This window comes from Urocitellus parryii, chromosome 1 (assembly GCF_045843805.1).
Source record: "Urocitellus parryii isolate mUroPar1 chromosome 1, mUroPar1.hap1, whole genome shotgun sequence".
NCBI lineage: Eukaryota > Metazoa > Chordata > Mammalia > Rodentia > Sciuridae > Urocitellus > Urocitellus parryii.
The window spans coordinates 157,409,732-157,432,606 of record NC_135531.1 but is presented as its reverse complement, the minus strand read 5'-3'; the positions used below and the strand labels follow the sequence as shown (position 1 = coordinate 157,432,606).

At 43.3% G+C, this 22,875-nt stretch overlaps 1 protein-coding gene across 1 annotated transcript in view; it reads right to left on the bottom strand.

The window, feature by feature from the left end:
- The window catches only part of Dock2 (dedicator of cytokinesis 2), a 402,443-nt gene that overhangs the window by 16,130 nt on the left and 363,438 nt on the right, over positions 1-22,875 (bottom strand). Inside the window, exons 42-46 of the mRNA XM_077797775.1 lie at positions 21,083-21,164; positions 19,720-19,804; positions 18,865-18,951; positions 12,995-13,171; positions 12,028-12,111 (exon numbers count right to left, since the gene is read on the bottom strand). Of these exons, the coding sequence (XP_077653901.1) occupies positions 12,028-12,111; positions 12,995-13,171; positions 18,865-18,951; positions 19,720-19,804; positions 21,083-21,164 (515 nt within the window). The remainder of the gene's footprint in view (positions 1-12,027; positions 12,112-12,994; positions 13,172-18,864; positions 18,952-19,719; positions 19,805-21,082; positions 21,165-22,875) is intronic.

Here is a 22,875-nt window from a genome sequence, read left to right as displayed (position 1 = left end):
AAATCTTTGAAAAATTTCAGAACTCATTGAACGATGCACTTTTGAAACACTGAAGAACTAGGGATATAAGAAACCTCAGCATCATAAAGCTTATATGTAAAAAACTGAAAGTCAACCTCATTCCAAATGGGGAAAAGCTGAGAGCATTTCTTTTAAAATATGGGACAAGATGTTGTCCATTCTCACCTATTTAATATACTGCTGGAAATTCAAGCCTGAGCCATTAGGCAAGAGAAAGAAATAAAAGGGACAAAAATAGGAAAGGAAGAAGTCAAATTGTCATTTTTTGCAGATGACATGATCCTTTACCTAAATGATTGAAAAAATTCCACCAAAAGACTATTAGAACTAATAAACAAATCTGACAAACAACAGGTTACAAAATTGATATACAAATGCTCTATAAAAACAATGAATCTGGTGGGCAAGAAATTTAAAAAAAAAACAACTTCACTCACAATAGCAAAACAATACAACACCAAAAACGTAGGAATAAATAAATCTATCCAAGGGAGGTTAAAGACCTTTAAAATGACAACTATAAAACATTAAAAAAAGAAATTGAAGAGGACCTCAGAAGATGGAAAGACCACCCATATTCACGAATAGGCAGAATTAATATTGTTTTTTTTTTAAAGAGAGAATGAGAGAGAGAGTGAGAGAAAGAATTTTTTAATATTTATTTTTTAGTTTTCGGCAGACACAACATCTTTGTTTGTATGTGGTGCTGAGGATCGAACCCGGGCTGCACGCATGCCAGGCGAGCGCGCTACCACTTGAGCCACATCCCCAGCCCCTGAATTAATATTGTTAAAATGGCTGTACTGCCCAAAATGACGTACAGATTAAATACCATCTTCATCAAAATACCAATGACATTTTTGACAGAACCAGGAAAAATAGTCCCAAAATTCATTTGGAAGAATAGAAGACCCAGAATAGCCAAAGCTATTCTGAGTCAAAAAAGTAATGTCACAATATCCAACTTCAAATTATACTATAAAGCTGTATTAATAAAAAGTGCATGATACTGGCATAAAAACAGACATATAGACCAAAGGTACAGAGACAGACCCACACATCTAGAGTCATCTGATCTTTGACAAAGGTGCCAAAAATATAATTGAAGAAAACACAGTTTTAAACAAATGGGGCTAGGAAAACTGATTTTCCATATGTAAAAGAATGAAATAAGTCATTATCTCTCGCCATGCACAAGAATCAACTCAAAATGAACCAAAGACCTAGGAATTAGACCAGAAACTATGCGATTTCTAGAAGAAAATATAGGGTCAACACTCCAGGCACAGGCAATGACTTTTCTCAACAGGATACCTAAAGTTCAGGAAATAATGCCAAGAATAAACAAATGGGATGACATCTCATTAAAAAGGCTTCTGCACCGCAAGTAGGAATGTGAAGAAAGAACCTACAGAATGGGAGGATATCTTTGCTAGCTACTCTCTGAGGACTATATTATATATAAAGAACTCAAAAAACTTTACATCAAAAAAAAGTCAAATAGCCCAATTAATAAATGGGCAAATGAATTCAAGAAACACTTCTCCAGTATATGAAAAAAAGTCCGACATCATTAGCATTTAGGGAAATGAAAATCAAAACTACAGAGATTTTATCTCACACTAGTCAGGATGGCTTTCATCAAGAATACAAGTAATGACACATGCTGGAGAGCGTGTGGAGAAAAAGGAACACTTTTACACTGTTGGTGAGACTGTAAATTAGTACAACCTCTATAGAAATCAGTATGGAGGTTCCTCAAAAGACTAGGTGTGAAACATGTGATCCAGCTTTACCACTCTTTGACATTTATCCTAAAGAATTAAAGTTATCATACTACAGTGACACATGTAAACCTATTTACAGCAGCACAGTTCACAATATCCAAACTATGAAGCCAGTCCAAGGTGTCCTTTAATGGGCGGATGAATAGAGAAAGTGTGGTATACATATACATGGAGTTTTATTTAATCATAAATAAAAGTAAAATTATGGTATCTTCAGAAAAATAGATGGAAATAGAGACCATCATGTGAAGCAGAAAAAGTCAAACTCAGCAGGTCAAGGGACATGTTTTCTCTCATATGCAGAAGCTAGAGAGGAAAAAGAAAAAGAAAGGTAGGGGTGAATCTCATGGAAATCAAGGAGAGATCAGTAGAAGAAAGGGAGCAAGGGGTGGGAAGTAGGATGCGGGAAAGATTTGGGGGGTAATATTTGCCAAATTATATTGTTTCATGTATACATCTATGAATATGTAACAAGACCCATCGTCATGTACAATTATAATGAACCAATTTTTTTAAAAAGTGGAAAAAAAGCCCCAACTATATGCTGTCTACAAGAAACTCAATTTATTGGTAGAGAAAAGCATTAAAAGCATTGACTAAAAATGAAGTGTTAGAAAATGATATCACACAAATGTAAACCAAAAGCCAGGAGGAGAAGGTATGCTCATATCAGATAAAGCAGACTTTAAATTTAAAAATTATAATAAGGCATGCATTAGGTCATTATGCATTAACAAAAGTATCAATTTATCAGGAAAACATAAGGATTATAAACATTTATGAACCCAACATATGGCCACCCAAATATTCAAAACAAATATTAGATCTAAAGACCGATAAAATTAAAAAGAAAATTAAAATGTTCTAGAAACAAATAAAAATGATAACTCGACATACCCAAATCTGAGATCAAGCCAAAGCAGTACTGAGGGAGAAGTTCATAGCAATAATACATACATAAAAAAAATAGATCTCAAACAACCTGTTGCTGTACCACAAAAACTTAGAAAAACAAGAACAAATCAAACACAAAATTAGAAGGATAGAAATAAAGATCAGAGCATACATAAAATCAAAACTAAAAGAATAGTACAAAAGATCAATGAAACAAAGAATTGCTTTTGAAGGGATAAACAAAATTGATAAATCTTTAGCTAGACCAATCCAGAAAAAAAATCTAAATGAAATCAAAGATGAAAAGACATTGCAACTGATATCACAGTAATACAGAGGATAAGAAACTGTGACTAACCACTGCTAAAAAACTGGAAAACCTAGAAGAAATGGATAAATTCCTAAACACTTCAGCCTACCAAATTTAAGAAGAAATAGATAATCTTAATAGACTAATATTAAATAATGAGTTTGGGATGGAAATTAAAAATCTCCCATCTAGGGCTGGGGATGTGGCTCAAGTGGTAGCGCGCTCGCCTGGCATGCGTGCGACCCGGGTTCGATCCTCAGCACCACATACAAAAACAAAGATGTTGTGTCCGCCAAAAACTAAAAAATAAATATTAAAAAAATTCTCTCTCTCTCTCTTTAAAAAAAAAAAATCTCCCATCTAAAAAAAGTTGAGTACCTGACTGCTTTACTACTGAATTCTACAAAACATTAAAGTAGCTAATTCTAACTTATCATTAACTCTTTGGAAAAAAAAATGAAACGGAAGAAATTCTTTCAAACTCTTTTTATGCGACCAACATACCCTGATGCCAAAACTAGTCAAGAACACATAAACACAAAGAATGCTACAGACTTACATCCTTGATAAACATAGATGCAAAAGTTCTCAATAAAATACTAGCCAATGAGCTCAGTAGCATATCAAAGAGATCATACACCAAGATTAAGAGGGATTGATCCCAGGGATACAGGATGTTTCAATGAATGCAAATGATAAACATGATGCAATACATCCACAGGATAAAGGATGAAAACCACAAGATCATTTCTACAGATGCAGAAAAAAACATTCAATAGGATTTAATATCCCATCATGATAAAGTCTCCCAACAAATTAGATACAGAAGGAATATACCTAAAAATACTAAAGGCCAGGTATTAAAACCCCACAGCTAATGTCACGCTGAATTGGGAAAAGCTGAAAGCATTTACTTTAAAATCAGAACAAAAGCGCCAACGTTCACCATTCTTACTTAATAGGGTACTAGAAGTGTTGGCAAGAGAAATTAGGCAAGAGAAAGAAAGAAAGGGTGTCCAAATTGGAAAGAAGTCAAATGATCCATGTTTGCAGATGACATGATTTTATACCCAGAAAACCCAAATATGACATCTAAAAATTTGTTTGAACTTATAAATTCAGTAAAATGCCAGAATACAAAAATCAACATACACAAGATAATAGCATTTTTATGCACCAATAATAAACTCGCTGAAAAAGTAATTAAGAAAACAATCTCATTCACAATATCCACACAAAAAAAAGTGTGTAGAAAAACATTTAATGAAGGAAGAGAAAGGTCTCTAAAATGAAATTTATAAAACCCTAATGAAAGACATTCTCAAGGATACAAATAAAGGACAGATGTCTCATGTTCATGGGTTAGAGAATAGATATTGTCCAAATGATCATAGTACCCAAAGTCATGTGAGGAATCGGTGTGATTCCCATAAAGACCAGTAATGTTCTTCACAGATACAGAATTTCTAAAATTCAAATTCACATCAAACCACAAAAGATCCTGAAGAGCTGAAGTGACCCTGAGGTGGTTGCAGGAAACAATGCAAGGGTATTGTGGTCTGGATGACAGGTGTCCCCGCACAGCTCACATGTGAGTCAATGCAAGAAGATTCAGAGCAGAAATGACTGGGTTATGATAGCCTTAACTTAATCAGTGAATTAATCACCTGATGAGATTAATCGAGTGGTGGCTGAAGGTGGGTGGGGTGTGGCTGGAGGAGGTGGGGCATTGGGTGTGGCTTTGGGGTATTTCTTTGTATCTGGCAAGTGGGGATCTCTCTCTCTGTGCTTCCTGAGAGATACGTGAGCAGTTTCCCTCCACCATACTCTTTCGCCATATTGTTCTGTCTCACCTTGAGCCCCAAGGAATGGAGCCGGCTGTCTATGGATAGAGACCTCTGAAACTGTTGCGCCCCCACATAAACTTTTCTCCTCTCCAGTTGTTCTGGTTGGGTCTTTAGTGACCGCAGTGAAAAAGCTGAGTAAAACAAGGAGGCATGACACCTGACTTCAAAACATACTACCAAGAAACAGTATCAAAGCAGCATAGTACTGACTAAGCACAGACCAGACCAGTAGGACACAGGGTTTAGAACCCAGAAAGTAACTCACATACATACAACCAACAGATTTTTCACAAAGGTACCAAGGACCTACAATGGAGAAAAATCCCAAACCTAAAAAACAGTATCTTCAGTAAATGGTGCTGGCAAAATTAGATTGCACATGCAGAAGCATGAAACTAGATTCCTTACTTTCAGCATACAAAAATTAACTCAAAATGAATCAACGATCTAAGCACTAAACCTCAGGCTCTAAAATTACTACAAGCAAACAAAGAAAAATTGAGCTGGGGATGTGGCTCAAGCGGTAGCGCGCTCGCCTGGCATGCGTGCGGCCCGGGTTCGATCCTCAGCACCACATACAAACAAAGATGTTGTGTCCACCGAAAACTAAAAAAAAAAAAAAAAAAAAAAAAGAAATTAAATGTTCTCTCTCTCTCTCTCTAAAAAAGAAAAAGAAAGAAAAATACTTTAGACTATGGATTGGGAGAAGACATCTGTGAACTATTCATCCAACAAAGGACTGATATCCGGAATACACAAGGAACTCCAAAAACTGAACATACACAAAATAATCCAGTTTAAAAATGGAATGAAAAACTCAACAGACACTTCTCAAAAGAAAACAAATAAATGGTCAACCAGCGCATAGAATATGGTCAAACTCACTCATCAGGGAATGCAAATATCATACCAGAATAATATATCATGTCATACCAGTTAGAATGGTTATCATCAAAAAGACAAAAAAATACAAGCTGGGAAGGATGTGGAGAAAAGGGAATAGTGTTGGTGGCAAATTAGCTCAGACATTATGGAAAGCAGTATGGAGATTCCTCAAAGAGCTGAAAACAGACTCCCATAGGTTCCAATACTACTACTACTACTGGGAATCCAAAGGACATGACATCTTAACAAAAAGACACTGGGATTTCCATGTTTATGGGCAGCTCAACTCGCAGCAGCTAATACATGGAATCCACCCAGATGCCTCTCAAAGAATGAATGGATAAAGAAAACTGGTAGTGTACACACACACAATGGAATGCTACTCAACCATAGTGAGGACTGAAATCTGCCATTTGCAGCAACACAGATAAAAGTAGAGGTCATTGTGTTCAGTGAAAGAAGCCAGACACAGAAAGACAAATACTCCATGTTCTCACTCCTCTGAGGAAACTTAAGAAGTCGACCTCGTAGAAGAATGGAAGGGCTGTCACCAGAGACTGGGAAGGGCAGCGGGGACGCCAGAATGCAGACTGCAGGGACCACCTCTGGTTGTTCTTCAGCACAGTAGGGTAACTACAGATTAGAGCCACCTGACAGATGTCAAAATGACCAGGAGAGTATGAACCTTCCATATAGAAACATTTGGAAATGTTTATTCCTCTGATTTACCACACATGTACACATGGATTGAATCACCATGATGGACCCCATGAAGATGCACAAATATTATGACTTGATTTAAAATAAGCCATTCTTACATAAAAAGATACTAATAAAGTTAAATCCAAAGACATTTAAAGCAAAGCCAATTACACACAATAAGAACAAAATAAAGGAAACAGATGAGAGGACATGAATGCAAACTGAACTTACAACAGAGAGTATCCGCCAAGTCGATGGTTGGCTCTGTGAGAAGACACAATGTTAGTATACCCCTAAAAAGATGAGTCACAAAACATAGGGCACCAATAACTACTACCAGGAGTGAAGAGGGATTGTAAACATGTTATAAATATCATATTATAAAAAAGGCTAGTTGAAAGGTTTTATGTTTAGATAAAATGAACAAATTGCTAGAAAACCATAATTTACTGAACAGGACATAAAGAAGTAGAACATCTGATAACTCAAATAAATCAAATACATATTTTTAAGCATTTTTTGGCCCATTTGGCATTGCTGATGAATTCTAGCAAACACTAAGGGGATAAATAAATGCCAACTCTATACAAAACTCTTCCAAAACATTGCACAGGGAAAAATTTTGCACCTTTTTGAGGCTAAGTTAGTTCTGTATAGAAACCGAACAAGGATATTATAAGAAAGGAAAATTATGGGCTAACATATTCCTTGAGAATAGATGCAAATATCCTAAGGGACACGTTTCTGAACAGAACGCAGCAATATATAAGAATAACACTACATGATGCCCAAGTGGGACTTATTTTAGTATATGCAGGGCTGGCTTAATACTCCAAAATCTACTAATGAAATTCACTGCATTAATGGTTCACAGGAAGGTCTCCACAGATGCAGAAAAGGCATTTGACATGCCAATTCAATTGAGATAAACAAGAAAATCAGGCATAGAATGGAATGTTTCTAAAACATGTGTGTATTCTCTCTTCCATTCATCAGTATGATAAGGCCAAACAAACAACAAACAAAAACAGTAGAAGATTGGAAATGAAGTAAAACTTCTGTATTAACTGATGATGCTTGTGGTCAGCCCAGGGGAAGGCTAGAGGTGGCTACTAGGAGGCCGTAGGGGGCTAGCAGCACTCTGTCCTCATCCAGGGGTGGTCGCCCAGACATCCAGGGGTGGTCGCCCAGACACATGCTTTGTGTTAAACCAAAAAAAATTTTTTTTAAATTTTAAAAAGCACCAAAATAGTTTTATGTTTTGTGTGCAATTTTCTGTATATTTCACAACAAAAATTTCTAAGAATATATTGTAGATGTCTTTCCACGCCAATAAATATACTATCTAAAAGAATTTATTAAGTGAATTTAAGCCAGGTTTCCAGGTACAAGACCAATATACCAAAAAAAAAAAAAAATTCCATTGTATTTATATCGAGAAACGGAGAAGTTTTAAGAAATAATGCTCTTGACAATAGAATCTTAAAACTTCAACCATCTAGAAATAAATACAATAAAATATGGGAAAGACTTCTATGCTAAAAATTACTAAACTTTGCTGAGATAAATTAAGTGGAGGGATAGGCCATGTCATGGATAGGAAGACTCAACATTGTTAAGATATCAATTCTCTCCTAAATTAGCACAGAGAATTAATGTACTTCTAGTCCAATTTTTGATGTGTTCTTGAAGAACGTATGAAATGAACAACCTGATTTTAAATGTATATGGATATAAAAAGGTCTTAGAAGTACCAAGATAAACTTGAAGAGAAGTTATAATCTGAAGTACTCTTATTACTGATCTCAAGCTGCGGTTTTAGCACAGTGTGAAATCAGTACACATCTGGATAAACAGACCAATGGGACGGAACAAAGTCCAAAAGGAGACCAACATGTGTGTGGTCATTTTATACCAAAGGCAAGAGGAACGATTATTTCAAGAACTCGTGTTAGATTGATTAGAACTCTGTAATCTTTGTGTCAGTCAAGATGGATCTCACACATAAACATATAAGGTAGAATAATTCAACTTCAGAAAAAAAAAAACACAGAAAAATGTACTTCAGGATACTGGGAGTAGATTTCTGAAAGCTTATGTACACCAAAACACTATGCATTTAAAAAATGATAGCCTGGGCCTCATCAAAATCACAAACTTCTCTTCCTCAAATACTTCCTGATTTCACTAAGTAAATAGACTCCCCACAGACTTACAGAAAGTGTGTGTAATCAATATATTTGACAAAGGACTCACATTTGGAATATATATAAATACCTACAAATCAATGAAAAGACAATACATAAAAGATTTGAAGAAGTGTTTTACAAAAGGTTTACCTAATTAGCCAAAAAGCGTGTGAGGAGAGCCATTGCTCATGGAGGAAATGCAAGTTCAATTCAAAATGGGTTGCTGCTAAACAACCACCAGAAGCACTGACCTTAAAATGACCCTCAGTATGTGTGAGAATGAAAAACAAGTCAGACTCTGACTTAGCCACGTTGCAAAGCTGTTTCTTACATCTGGTGAAGCTCAACACTCAGGAACCTGCATTTCCTTTGTAGAGTATGTACCAAGGGGATCAAGTGTCATGTCCACAAGGGACATGAATAAGAATTTCATAGCAACTTTACCCATTGCATACAAAACCTGCAAGTCACCCCAAGGTCCAGCAACCAAGTGGATGAATCAATTGGCATCTTGCCTGTGTGCTGTATATTTATACACAGGATAACAGAAACAAGCCAAACCTCTAATATATGCAACGACCTAGATAAATCTCAAAGGCATTATGTTGAGCAAAAGAAGCCAGAAACATAATAGTACACACCACATAATACTGTTTATATGAAGCTGAAGAACAGGCAAACTAACCTATGCTGGTAGAGGTTTGGCACAATGTACTGAAGCAAAATATCTTCATATGCTCTGACCAAGCAATTCCAGGCCTAGGGGTACACCCCACAGAAACTGTCAGAAGAGCATCATTTGTGACAGTCCCAAATTGGAATCAACCCAATTTTTCATCAGAAAATACATTTGTGATGGTTCTACAAGCCATCTGTGTAGAGCAGTACACAACAAGGAAAATCAATAATAGATCTGCACAAAATAAACCAATTCCACAAACATCACACTGACACAAATGACAGTACCCTGAGATTCCAGTTACATATGACAGAAATAATCTAAAGCAAACTATGGTGTTTAAAAACGAGAGCTTGGACAGTAAAAACTATTTTTAAAAAGCAAGGAAATGATTCTTGTAAAGCAGGAAAGTGGTGGTCAGTCCTGGAGGTCTGGAGGTAGCTAGGAGGTCTAGGAGGTCTTGGGGTGCAAACAGCATTCTGTCCTCACCTAGGGTGGTCACACAGGAGCATGCTTTTGTGTGAAATCAGTGATCTATATTTTTTATGTGTACTTTTCTGTATGTAATATTTCACAACAAAAAGTTTCAAAGAAAAAATACCGTAGACAGCTTTCCATGCCAATAAAGTCTTTACAAAGAAGAAATAGCTAAGAAACTGTCGATATCAAAATCTGTAAAACCTTGAACATAAAATGTACTTTGAAAACTTCAGCAGTTTTGGTTTGCCAGTGGTGGAAATACATCCCCTTTGAAATCTAAGGTTCTCACTTTTTGAAAACATCCAAAGTATATCTAGTTTTGCAAAATCAATATGCACTTTAGAATTAGACTCTAGTGGGTGGGAGCTGGCCCAATTTTATCCTTCACTATATCCCTGTGGCTCAGCTTTTGCCTGGGACACATTAGGGGCTCAATGAATAGGGGCCCAGTAAGCACTCACTCGCTATGTGCAATAATGGGAAAAGGCCACCTTCGCCAGGTTGCATCTTGAGCACAGGTGCTCATGGCCAGGGTGGGACACAGACTGGGACAATTTGCTTTGGGGTTTAAGTGGCCTCCTGTAACCTTGTGGCCTGTGCTACGTGGTGGCCACTGGGGGGCGCTGTTTGAAGGTGCCTAGATACCAGCTCTAAGAAGAAGTAACATCTATTGAATGCCTTTAGCTCCTCTTTATTGATCCAGAGCCCCTCAAATCAGCTCCAAGACTTTGGTTGAATTATCTTAGAAGGTACAGTCTTATGTCAGCTGTCCTATAAAGGCTAAGGTCCATCCTGTGAGTGCAGTGGACACAGCATGGAGAAGATGGACCAGAGAGAATACAGGCCCACTGGAGAAGCCTAGGCTCTGCTGCAGACTCAACCACAAAGCCAACTTATGTGACTTGTCAGTCTTCTTGGGACATCCCAGAAATATCTGAGCAAGGCCACCATTTACAGCTTGGTCTTTCTACTTCCCAAGTTGGAGGTGGTGGGGGAGAATATCATTATTTGATTATTAAAGGGTATAATGACCTCCAGAAGGATGGAGAGACCTGGGTTTCACAAGGTGGAGGGAGGGCAGTAAAATAGGGAGAGAAAATCCCAGACACACAAATGCATTCGGGAAAAGTGCATCTGAGCAGTGCGTGGTGTTTCATTTGGAAAGCCTCACTTTGCATAAACTGGCAGAGGCAGAGAAGGACCTGAATTAAGAACCCTTATTTTAAGAGAAGAGGCTGCACCCTGTGCTTCTCTTTCCCTGATTTCCCTAGAGTAACAAAAGCTCTGCTTTTCTTTGCACTGTGACTGGCAAGAAGGGAGGGAGGAGGGCAGGCAGCTGCAGACTACTGCTCTCTGCTCCTGGGCTCGCTGCTCCCCTCGTCCCAGTCAAGTTCACCCCTGTGCGCTGCAGTGGTGCATGGTCTGCAAAGAACTCAGATCTGACAGATGTCTAGGAGGCGGTGTTGCAGGCCTGGAAGGGGGAGCCTGGGTCTCTTGAGAGCCCCTATGGGAAGGATCTATCAGACTGTGTCTTCTGCAAAGAGAGAGAGGGAATGAAAGGGGAAAGAGGAAGTTGAGAGGAGTAAGGTATGAGTGGTGGGAGGGAGAGAGAGGGGTAGAAGCAAAGAGCTTCCAGCCAAGATGGAGAAGACAGGTGCACAGAAAGACAAAGGAGAGGGATGTAAGGAAAGAAGGGACACTGCTGGACACAGTGGCTACTCCTGAGGCTTGGATCTGCAGGGCCGAGCTGCAGCTTGAGCAGGTGCAGAGCCTTTGACCAAGAACCAACCAAACAAAAGCCTCAATTATTTGCAAAGCCTGATATCCACCTGAGCATTATCTGCAACAAACTGGGTCAGCCTTAAAAGCGAGCTAGGGGTAGGGATGAGAGCCCAAGTCTTCTACATCTGATAGGTACATGGTATGTGTGTGTAGGGGTCTGGTTTTCATCTGAGTCCCACCGTGAAAAGCTACCTCTAGAATCCAGCATATAAGAAAGCAATCTGAGCAGCCTCCAACACCACATTGCTGCCTGACACCTGTGTGGCACCCAAGGGTGAGGTGCCCCAAATCTCTGTTCTGGGCTGAGCCTGCTCAGGTGTGATGTAGAATCAGAAGAGGGCCAAAGGCAGGGGGCAGGAGAACAGGTGAGATTAGCCATGCCTGCAGGAGGCTAGCTGAGTGCAAGCAGTCCTGGGAAAGAACTGGACGCCCCAGCCCAGCTCTACTCTACCTGCCATGCGATCAGGTCCTTGAGGCGGCTCAGCTTGTCCTGGTCCTCAGGGTGCTCTCTGGTGTATTCTTCAGTGAAGAAGGCCTGGGGAGGACAGACAGGGGTGTGGACTTTCCTGTTCACTTGGCATGGACCCCACGATGGATCTCTGGCCCTGGGAAGGCCTCAATTAGAGAGGTGCAGGCATGAATTCAGGGGAACTTGGTGCACTGCTGGGAGGGACCTGTGGGGGCCCGTGCTGTTGGTGCTATCTTCTCTTCCTGTAGGTGCAGATCAGTGCCCCTGAGGGTGGGTGCAAACTCCCAGAGAGGTTGTTCTCAGAGTGTGGCTCCTGGGCCAACAGCAGCACCTGGGAATGTGTTAGGCACATACTCCAGCCACGACCCACAAGAGCCGAGTTAGAATCTCTGGGAGTGGGGTCGGGAACTCCGAGCTATGAAGCTCTGCGGGGTCCTCTGATGCACCCAGCACGTTGCTTTGAGGACAGAGAGCAGGAGGAACGTCAGCTGGTGTGTGCTCACGGCCTCGCTCATCACGTGACTCTGACACTGGCAGCTCCCTAGCTCTTCCTGGGGCGCAGGCACCCGCACATACTCGCACACACACGCACACACACACGCACAGGCACATCACTTTGTTCCCACCGCTGAGATTGCATGGGGCATCTGAAGGTAGCCGAAAGAACTGGAATGCTGGGTTTTATTTCTTCCCACATGTGCCTGTTATTTCCAATCTTCTGCCTGGACCCACCAGGTGGGACACGAAGCCCTGATGAGCCCGGTGGCTCCTGCCCCAGCACAGGGAGTGGGAGCCAGGATGGGAAGGAGACGGGAGTTAGTGGAGACAGGCCGTAGAAATTCTGGGAGCCACATGAGGTCCAGCCATAACAAGTGTCCTTGGAAGAAGGTCAGCTGCTGTAGCCCTCCCGCCACTGCCAGGCCAGGGCCTGGAAAACGGACGCCCTTACCTTCTCGTATTTGGCAAAGCCACCCATGACGGCGGGGTCCACGATGCCATTCAGGAGCATGGAGAGCGGGTTGATGGGGAGGCTCTCGTCGCCCTGGTACTGATTGATCATCATCAGGATCTTCTCGTTGGCCGTGGACATGGTTTCGATGGCATTCTCCAGGGGGCTAATTGTGGTCTGTTGAAAACAAGGTCACCAAGAAGAGCCTGAGTGGATTGCATCAGAATGAGATGATTACTGGTCCTGATTTCACTTGGGGTGGAAATTCAAATGATCCAAACTCCCCAAGGAGCTACAGCAGGATCTGCTGTAATTAGTGGGCTGGGGGAGCTATCTGCCCTGGGGAGAAACAGGCTCCTTGGGGAGACAGAGGCAGGAAGCACTGGGCACTTGACAGAGGCCCCCAAAGGGTTTTTCTACCTTTCTGGGTGAACTGTGATCCAACTCAACCCGCTCCTTGTTAGCTGAGCAGCAGTGCAGGGGTCATTATCCAGAGAGACCCAGAGCTCCTGATATGAGCACCCAGCCTGGCGCAGCTGGTCCTGACACTGGGTGATGCAGGAGGGAGCTGCTCCTAGGTAGAGCCGGGCTAATTGGGAAGGTAAAGAGAAACTTCTCCCCCGCCTCTCACAGAGCAGTATAAACAGTGCCATCAAATGACAACTGGCACCCAGTGCGGTTCTCAAGAGCTTGGGATCGCAAACCGAAAACTAAACTTGAGGTCAGCAAACATTTTCTGTAAAAGAGCCAGATAGTAAATATTTTAGGATTTGCAAACCAGATGGTCTTTGTTGCCACTACTCGGCTATTGCAGGAGGAAAACGGCTATGAGGAATATGTAAATGAATGAGCAAAACTGCTCCAATAAAGCTATTCACAAATAGGCGGGCAGGTGGAATTGGGCCCATGGGCCATCGTTTGCTGACCACTGAACTTATTAAATTAAAAGTACAAATCTTGGCTTTGTGGCTTTCTAGCTGTGTGAACTTGGGCAAGTTTCCTCAACTTCTGAGCCTCAGTTGATTTGTTGGTAAAATGGGACCGAGCGAAGCTGTTGCAGAGTTATTGGTAGCTCTTGCTGTTAATGCTCGTAGGTGTTTAAAGCTGGGAGTCAAGGGGCCTGAGAAAACATCTCGGAGAAAGGGACTTGAAAGTTTAGAGTGGGGCCTCAGTGGCTGTGTAGAGAAGGCTGAGGTCACGCAGTACCTGGCAGAGCAGAGCTCTGTGACACCCTCAGCTGGTTCCTGTGCCTACTGCATTCGAGTTGGGCAGATCAGCCTCTCTGGCCGTGTTCTTGGTCCTCTTTTAAACCACGGCCTTGAACCCCTGTGAATCACAACCATCTCACCCTCTTTCCCTGCAGCCATGGTTTTGAAGATGGGAGCTCCTGCAGTGAGAAGTCCCGGGGAGTACTGTCACCGTCACTCTCTGTCACACATGCATGCACACACCTACGGTGTCAGTCAGCTTCATGTTACTACAACAACATACCTGGGGCAAACAACTTACGAGGTTTATTTAGCTCACAGTTCTGGAGGTTCGAGTCTAGCAATGAGTAGTTCCACGGACGTGGGCCTCTGTAAAGGTGCCCCATGGCAATGATGGGAAGCCTGTGTCAGAGCAGACCACTCACACCGTGGGCCAGGAAGCAGAGACTGAGAGACAGGGTCCCACAATCCCTTTTGATGGTGCAACTTAAGTGCCGCAGTCTGGCTGGGCACAAATCACGAGCCACTCAAGAGGAACAAACTTTATTTCTGAACTCCACCAGCACACTCCACACACACTCCCCAGGAACTCTCCCAAACACCATGCGGCTCCTCTAGGAACCACCCACCGGAAATCCCTCCTCCCACACTTCCCCAACCAATGTGAACTCTCCAGGAATCCCTGGGAGAACTCCAAAGTAGCAAGCCCAGGCGGACAGCAGGGGTCTAATCTACACAGCTTAACATGACCATTATCATCTCAATGGCTTGCTGGCATCACCTCTCAACCACTGTTCTGGCAAAAATGCCATGCGTCATTCAGGCCCCACCTCTTAAAGGTACACAGTGCCTTCCTGCCCACCACCTTTGGACAAGGCTTTCATGCATGGACCTCTAGGGGAGAGTACCCACATTCAAACCATAGACCCCCTCACATGAGCACACACACAGCGTCAGCCAGAGGGGAGTGCCATTCAGCCTGGCACTGCTGCAGTCCCCATTCCACAAGTTGAACCCCATGGGTTAGTTATGCCACACGTGCAGACCAACCCTGCAGAGCTCCACAGGGCCAAGGTCTTGACTAAATTCTAAAGAGAATCCGGGAGCATGATTGGACTAAGCCCAGCTCTGTACCTGGAGTTCACCAATATCCTGGCAGGCCTGAAAGATGCGGGCTTTGCAGCAAGTCATTAAAAATGGAAAGACCTGTAGACTGGCTTTCCTCTTTATTTTTGAAGATATTTTTGGAGTCCCAAATCTGTCCTCATTATAGCCATCGGGAATGGAGAATGAGAATGAGAATAACTTTGGCTTCCCACCTAAGGGCATTTATGTAGACCAAATTTATAACTCCCAGAGAAGGGTGACGGGGCGTGTATTTGGCGAAAGGTGTGGTTCCAGGAGCTTGTAACAGGCACACAATTAATGACCATGGTGATGGGGATGGGTCCACTATCCATCGTCTTCTCCTGCCAGCCCAGGTGTTCCTATTTACCCCCTCCAGCCACAGGGCTCGGTGCTTGATGGAGGGCAGGTGGTAGCAGGTGAGGCGAGAAGTCAGGTGCTCCTGATTCCCAAGGCAGCCCCTCATGTAGATCCCACATTACCAAACCTGCCACCAACTGTGGCTGGGACTTTGTAAAGCCCTCTGCTTCCTCAGCTGAGCCTCAATTGTCTATGGACCGTGTAGGTACAACACCCCTGGTCTACTTGATGTGAAGCAAAAAAATGAGTGATTAAGGGAAAGTGCTTTGGGGAAAAAAAATGTACAGGTGAAAGGGGAGGGGCTCAGACAGAAAGAGGACGTGCTTACAATCCCTGGCTGTTAGGTAGCCTTTAAAACTGTTTGACGGCATCCCACCAGTACAGCCTTCATACATCCGTGTGGTGTGCTCATAACCACCTCGGACTCCAACACTGATGGCTTTGGCTGTTCAAGTCCCATCCTTGAGTCTCAGTCTCCTCAGAGGTGAAACAGTACAGCTGGATGAGAATCAGGAAAGACACTGGCTAACAGCAGGCCAAACCCAGTCCACGGGGTCTGTCCTTCAGCAAGCACAGTGATTCTAATTTTTCCAGGTTAAATTGAGTTGGGGGAGGAGTTGCCATTGCAGCTGGCCACAGACTCCACTAGCCCCTGTGGTCTTCATGTGACTCGTTTATTTACCTTATCTTGCCGAACTCGGAAGACACTTGAATTTCTAGCTTTGGGACCTACTGACCCTGGCATCCCTTTCAGCTCTGAAATTCCATAGTTTTGCAATCCCTATTTCCCAGATAATGCAAACTAAGAAGAAAAGAAACAGTGCTCAGCCAACCTGAGTCATACAGCTCATTAATGACCGAGTAGATTCGAGTGACCCCCAGACTTGGGCTCATTGTAAAGACTACATTTCTCAGGGCCAAGAATGAGTAAAAGCCCTCAATAAATATGCAGAACATACACAGCAAGGCCGTTGGAACTCATGTCTCTATACAAACCATACTGGGGTCATGGCAATTTATGAAAGAAAGAAAAGGAAACAAGATGCAAGTTCATATAATTAAAAAATGGGCTGAGAAATGAATTCACTTAGCAAACATTAAACTTCTAAGTCTGAGGCATTCTGAAGTCCTTAGTAACTCATCTTAGGCCACAAAAAATGAATTTGTTCTACTCAACTTTTGGGGTGTTTTTCCAACTCCTTCTACTAGAAGATATTGGGATAAAAAAATAAAGTTTTTTAATATTTCTTCCCTAATTTCATAATGCTGAGGTCACAAAGAAAGATGCAATTCAGATATGATGGGTGTCTGCATTTTATTAAACTCATCGATTTACTTAAATATCCTTGAGCATCTATCATGGGCTCATGACTACTCTTGGCATTTGGAATATGGCAGAGAATAAAATAGGAAAAATCTCCATCTTCCTGGAATTGATATACTGATGGAACTTGTCTAACACATTATATTTAATATTCTATTAATGTTAAAAATCAACACATAGGAAAACTACTCAGTCCATCAGGAGGTGATAAGGGCCAAGGAGTGAGGAGCACTGGAATGTGCTCCCTGTTTGCCTACAGAGTAACAGGAGTCATGGAAGAAGAGGCACCTTGCTAAGCCCTGCCAGAGCACAAGGCTCTGCTGGAGCTAAGGGACAGAGGCCACCAATCGGTGGAAAGTGTCTGTCTGCTTCCTCACCTTAAAAAAAAAAAAAGGATTAATAATAATGTCCCTTGGCATTCCTGAGGGATGAGTTCCATGACGTTCCAAGGACACTGGAGTCTATGAAGGCCCCGGTCCCTTATACAAAAGTGCACAGTATTTGGTATGTGCCCATCCTTCCACATATCGCAGATGGTCTCTGGATGACTTATGATTCCTAATACAAAGCAAATGCTGTATAAATATTGTTACAGTGCACTGTTTAGGGAAAAATGACAAGAGAAAAGGGTCTGTATGCATTCCATTCAGATATAATTTTTACCCCGAGTATTTTCCATTTGTGGTTGGTTGGGCCATGGCAGGAGCCTGGGCCTGCTGAGGGCTGACAGTATGCATCTCCCAGGGTATTTTGAGGATTACATGGATAAGGCCATTCAGCATGTGACACAGTGCCTGGGACACTTGCTAAAACTTATCCCAAACCCAGGGCATGCATACTTCTTTCCTTTCCAGGGCACTGTGTGCTAGGGTAGGCTGGGGTCACTCTGGAGGAAAAGGAGAGAATGAGACCAGTCCAGGTGGCTCATCTGGGATTCACCTTGTTTATTAACCTTGAACAACCCGGGAGCTCACTCTGCAGCTCAGCCCCTCACCGGTACAATGGGGAGAACAATGTCAGCCTCACAGGGTCGCTGGGTTCAAGTCAGATGGTGCAAGTGAGCAGCTGGGTACATGCTCAAAAGTTTTTGTTGCTGTATTCATTCTTATTCAGCTTTCTCGAGGTCTAGGCCATGTCTATAAAAAGGGTTGGAGGGCTACCAAGCTGCGGGCTCACTGGAAAGGAAGTGGGCATTGGGGACAGACTAACAATCCAGAAGCTCAAAAACATCAGTCAGACCATGTCCTTTTGCCCATAACTTTTTCACTTATAGAAAAGATGAGGTCCTACTGATGGTCTAGAAGCAGAATACTGTTATTCACCCTTCACTTGTTCTGATCTGGATAAAAATGTGCTCTGGCTCCACAGCCACTTCCTAATCTCCTCCAGATCTTTGCTCTAAACCTTTTGACAGGGAAGCTCATGCTATTTTAAATAGCCACCCTTCCTCCATCACTTTTCTGTTTTATTTTTCTCCATCTTGGTTATCACCAACCAACATAGTATGTATTGTTTTGACTCTTCAGTCTGTCTTCCCCTTTAGAATGCAAGCTCCATTTCAGAATCTTCAGGTCTTAGAACAGCACTTGACAGATGCTGGGATTCATGAAATGGGTTTTGAATGATTCGATAAGTAAGACATCCTGAATGAGTCCCCATTTATAAGGTCTCCTCACAGCCACAGTGGACCTTCCTCTGGAATAGCAAGATTCTTAGCTGCCAGAGGACATGGGGAACCTAAGGCTTGTGGAGAGGCGAAGTATATGCCATCTGCATAAGAGAGTTCAAGCATTTGGATTCTGGCCAGAAATGTGGCTGTCTGTGTGTCTGCCATAATTTGAACCCAGACTCACCTGGGACATGTGAACCACCTCGAACCAGCGCAGGATGCCCGGCAGCTTGTAGGCAGTCACGAAGGAGGTCCTCTCAATCCACATCGACTGTTTGGGGAAGGGTACGAGGCAGGAGAGCAACACACTTATGACACCTGGGCATCAGAGTAGCTTGGCAGAGACCCAGCCAGCCCCAGGACCTCCCATCCACCCAAAAGCAGAGGAAATATTGCAAGATCCAGAAACACTCTCGCCCCACCCCGAAAACTTCTCAGCCAATGTGAATCTGAAGCTCTCTCTGGACTTAGGCCAAGTAAGTTCTAACTGGATTTATTGGAGTCTGAATTTTCAGGGAATATTGAACTTGTCCAGATGCATTTCTGTGGGGAGGGCCCATAATGTTCATTAGATTCTCAAAGGGATGGTGACTCCCAAAATATTAAGAAATACAGAGGCAAAGAGCAGAGAGAAACTCAAAGCACCTTCTAACTTCAGCCTCAGACTTAGGGATGGAAGACAGGTCCCAGCTGGAAATACACACACACACACACACACACACACTCACACACACCAGGGACTAGCACACAGGGCATACGGGTGACCACATCATTGTGGCTTCTTATTGGTATGTACTGGAAGGTTTGACCTCTGCTTAATCTGGGCTTTACCTCCTGAAGTGCCTGAATGTCCTGTGACTGATAAGGTCACTTGACAGGCACTCAGGGGACATGTGGGATGGGGAAAGAGATGAGGCTGGGAATGGGTGCCATCAAACCTTTGGGCATTTGTTTCCTTTTCTATAATTTTGGGTCAAGTTCTCCCATTCTGGGCTGGTGGATCCACACCCTGGTAGCGTAGGGCAGGGGACCTACTCACAGCAAACTCATTCTCAGGGTCTACTGTCCCCTTGCGCACAGGCCGGGAGTAGTGGAACCTTTGCACATAGTTGGATTTGTAAAAGCTGAAAGACAGAAAGAAGGTGAGTCTCCTGGTGGCCAGGCCCAGCAGCTAACTTCCCGTTGGCCCCTGCACCTGAAATCCATTACAGTAACCTCAGGTCTGGCAGAGTCCTTGTGGCAGCATTTACATTTAGGGTCTATGTTCTGGGCTCCATAACAGTGACCCTTGCACAGGCTTTCCTGGCGGGGAGACTGAGAGGGGCAGAATCGTCTTAAGCCCTTCTAAGAACCCGGCACCCCAAGAATAATGGCCATGGAGTTGAATGCAGATGGGGCAGGCTGGTCATTTCCTGTGGCCCCAGTAAAGGATCTAGAGATTCAGAGGGATGTGCTCAGTGTCCCAGGAGTAGCCTCCAGGGATTTCTTCAAGAGTCATAGTCATCCCCCAAATCATTCCCTGACTCTCCAGCAGGGTTTTCTAACAACATTTCCAGCAGGGCACGGTGCTAGCTGTGAGCTGTTGTCTCCTGTCCGTGGGAGCCTGACCAAGAGGGTGAGGGAGGCTCCAATTCTCTTGGCCACCCCTGCTCTACTGTGGCAAGAGAGTGAGGCTGCTCCAGGGCCTGTGTCCCCCTGCAGAGGAGGCCCTTCCCCTCCCAAAGGAGCTCCTGCTGTTTACGGCTCCACCCAGAGAGGAAGTCTTACTCTAAGACATGCAGATGCTCTTGGGTACCTGGGTCTGGGACACAGGTGGGGGATGGTCTGGGCAGCTGTGGGGGTACAGCTTAGTGCCCCACAGATTGTCTCCCTTGGCCTCATCGGTGACCTTGCAATCTGGTGTGGGACGGATTGATACCTGCCTCCATGCCGGTTCCTCTATTGTAGTCTGAGCACGCCCACTGTCAACGGCCAAACTCACCCAATGCTAAAAGAGGTCCCTTTGGGAGAATGTGCTCATCATGTCCAAGCTGCCTGACCATGTCTCCCAATCCCCAACCCTCCTGTCACCTGAATAGCCCACATTCTGGCTGCAGTTTCCTTGGGGCCACTCAGGGATCAGCCTGAGCAACAGCTCTCTATGTCCAATTCAGTGATTCCAACAATGCCACTGAGGATTTGCTATGCTGCAGAGTTAGCCACAACCTGGCCCTCCCATCCACCTCCAGTCTCAGCCTGGTTGGGGACAGAGTCCTGTTAATTGGGCTTCTCCCAAGAGGAAAAGGGGGAACAGATTGGCCAAGGTGAAGAAGGGCTCTGGGGCTGCCTTGCTACAACCTAAGCAGGACACCCTTTTTGAGTTCCCGCCCCTGTTCCTCTTCCCAGTGGGCTCTGGGTCTTACTTTATGATCTGGTCAGGCACTGGCTTGTTCTTGAACCGTGGGTGCTCATCTAGGACAGGCTGAACAGTAAAACACTGGATATCTGGAGTCCCTGAAGTTAAGGACTTGAAACACAAGTCTGCTGACCACAGGGACAGTCCCAAATTCACCAGTTCCAGCTGAGAGCTTACAGGCCATTCCTTCTGGAAGCCCTCATTTTTCAAGGATCAACTGCATGTTGCTGGCCTCTAACAAGGTGCTAGTGACCAGTTAGCAGTCGCCATGGTCCTTAACAGGGCTGCCAATCACCTGGCAACCCTATCTCAGGGCTCTGCTCCTGATAACAGAGTTGGTTAGTGGTGGGTAATCATAATTATTATTGTTATATTATCATTAACAATAACACCATCTAATGGATTTATAGCTCCCCATCAATTGCAGAGTACCTCTCCTCATGGTCTTATTTAATCTCCAATTCCACTGGATGGCATTTAACCTAAATCATCCCTGTTGAGGTCACAGAAGTCTGGCAACTTGTTGAAGGTCACACAACTTATAAGAACAGAGTGTGGGTTTGCACTTGGGTCTTTTAACCCTATGCTCAGAATTCTTTAGACTTGTCACTCAAAGGTGGCCCTCCAGCTAGCCCCATAGCATCATCAGAGTTGTTAGAAAGAGCATATCTCAAGACATTGAGTCAGAATCTGATTTAAACGATCCTTGGGTGATTCATGTGCACCATAAAGCTGAGAAGTATTGCATTAGAACATGCAAACGTGCACTCCAACATCCTGCGCCAGGATTGTAAAGAGTCTTGTTCAGCCTTAGTGGGAACGAGTTCCAAGCTTGATTAGTGATGCCTGCCATGGGCACAGATCTGGAGAGGCACTCTGTGGGCCAGGTCATGGTCATGGCTATTCTGGACCTGTCTTCATTCATTTGAAGCTGGGAATGCGGCAAATGAAATGAACAAATTCAGTGGTTCACTGGTCCGATCCCAACCACTGTTCTCTTTCCTTACTTTCCATTTTTTTCTTTATTCATCTCTTCTTTTAGATATTCAAGTGCTTTCCTCCCTCTTTTCTACCCAAAGAGAACCATAACTTTAAATGTATCCCCGGGTCTGATACTCTTGCTAGCTCTCAGAGTTACATCGGTGTGGGTATAACCCAGGTTTCCACCATTATCTCTGGATATTCAACAGAGTCTACTATTCCCTGTGCTTGGAATATTTTGTTCTACTACCGTGCCTCCCCTGTGAACCCTTCAGGGAGATGTCAAATGCCAGAGTCCATGAAGACTAACTTCACCCTAGTTGGAAGCTGTTTTCCTTCCTTGGATGTCCAGGCACTGGTCAGTACTTTCTGTAGGATCAGTTTTCAGCTACCATCTTCCTCCCTCTCCTGCCACCCCATCTCCCGGAGAGGGAAAGCTTTCTGATGGAAGAGGCTCTAACTTTTTGACACACAATAAATGGCTAAAACCAAATTCCAAGTTCAATTCAATTGCCTCTCATTGATAAATTTACTCTAGGCTACTTTATTGGGGATTTACTAGTTTTTACCTTTAGAGAGTATTTCCACATTGAAGGAAAGAGGGCAATGTTGAACCTAAATGGACCACTCTAGATGGAAGCATTTATCAGGAAAACCATTTTTTTTCTTAAGCCCTGTGGCCACCAGCCTACCCTGGGAGGGAGTCACTCTGGATTAGCCTACGACAGAAACTAGCCAACTATTTGTGATTTAGATTCAGCTTATCTCCTGTTTCTATATGGTCCACAAGCTAAGCATGGATTTTTTATTTTAAAATCA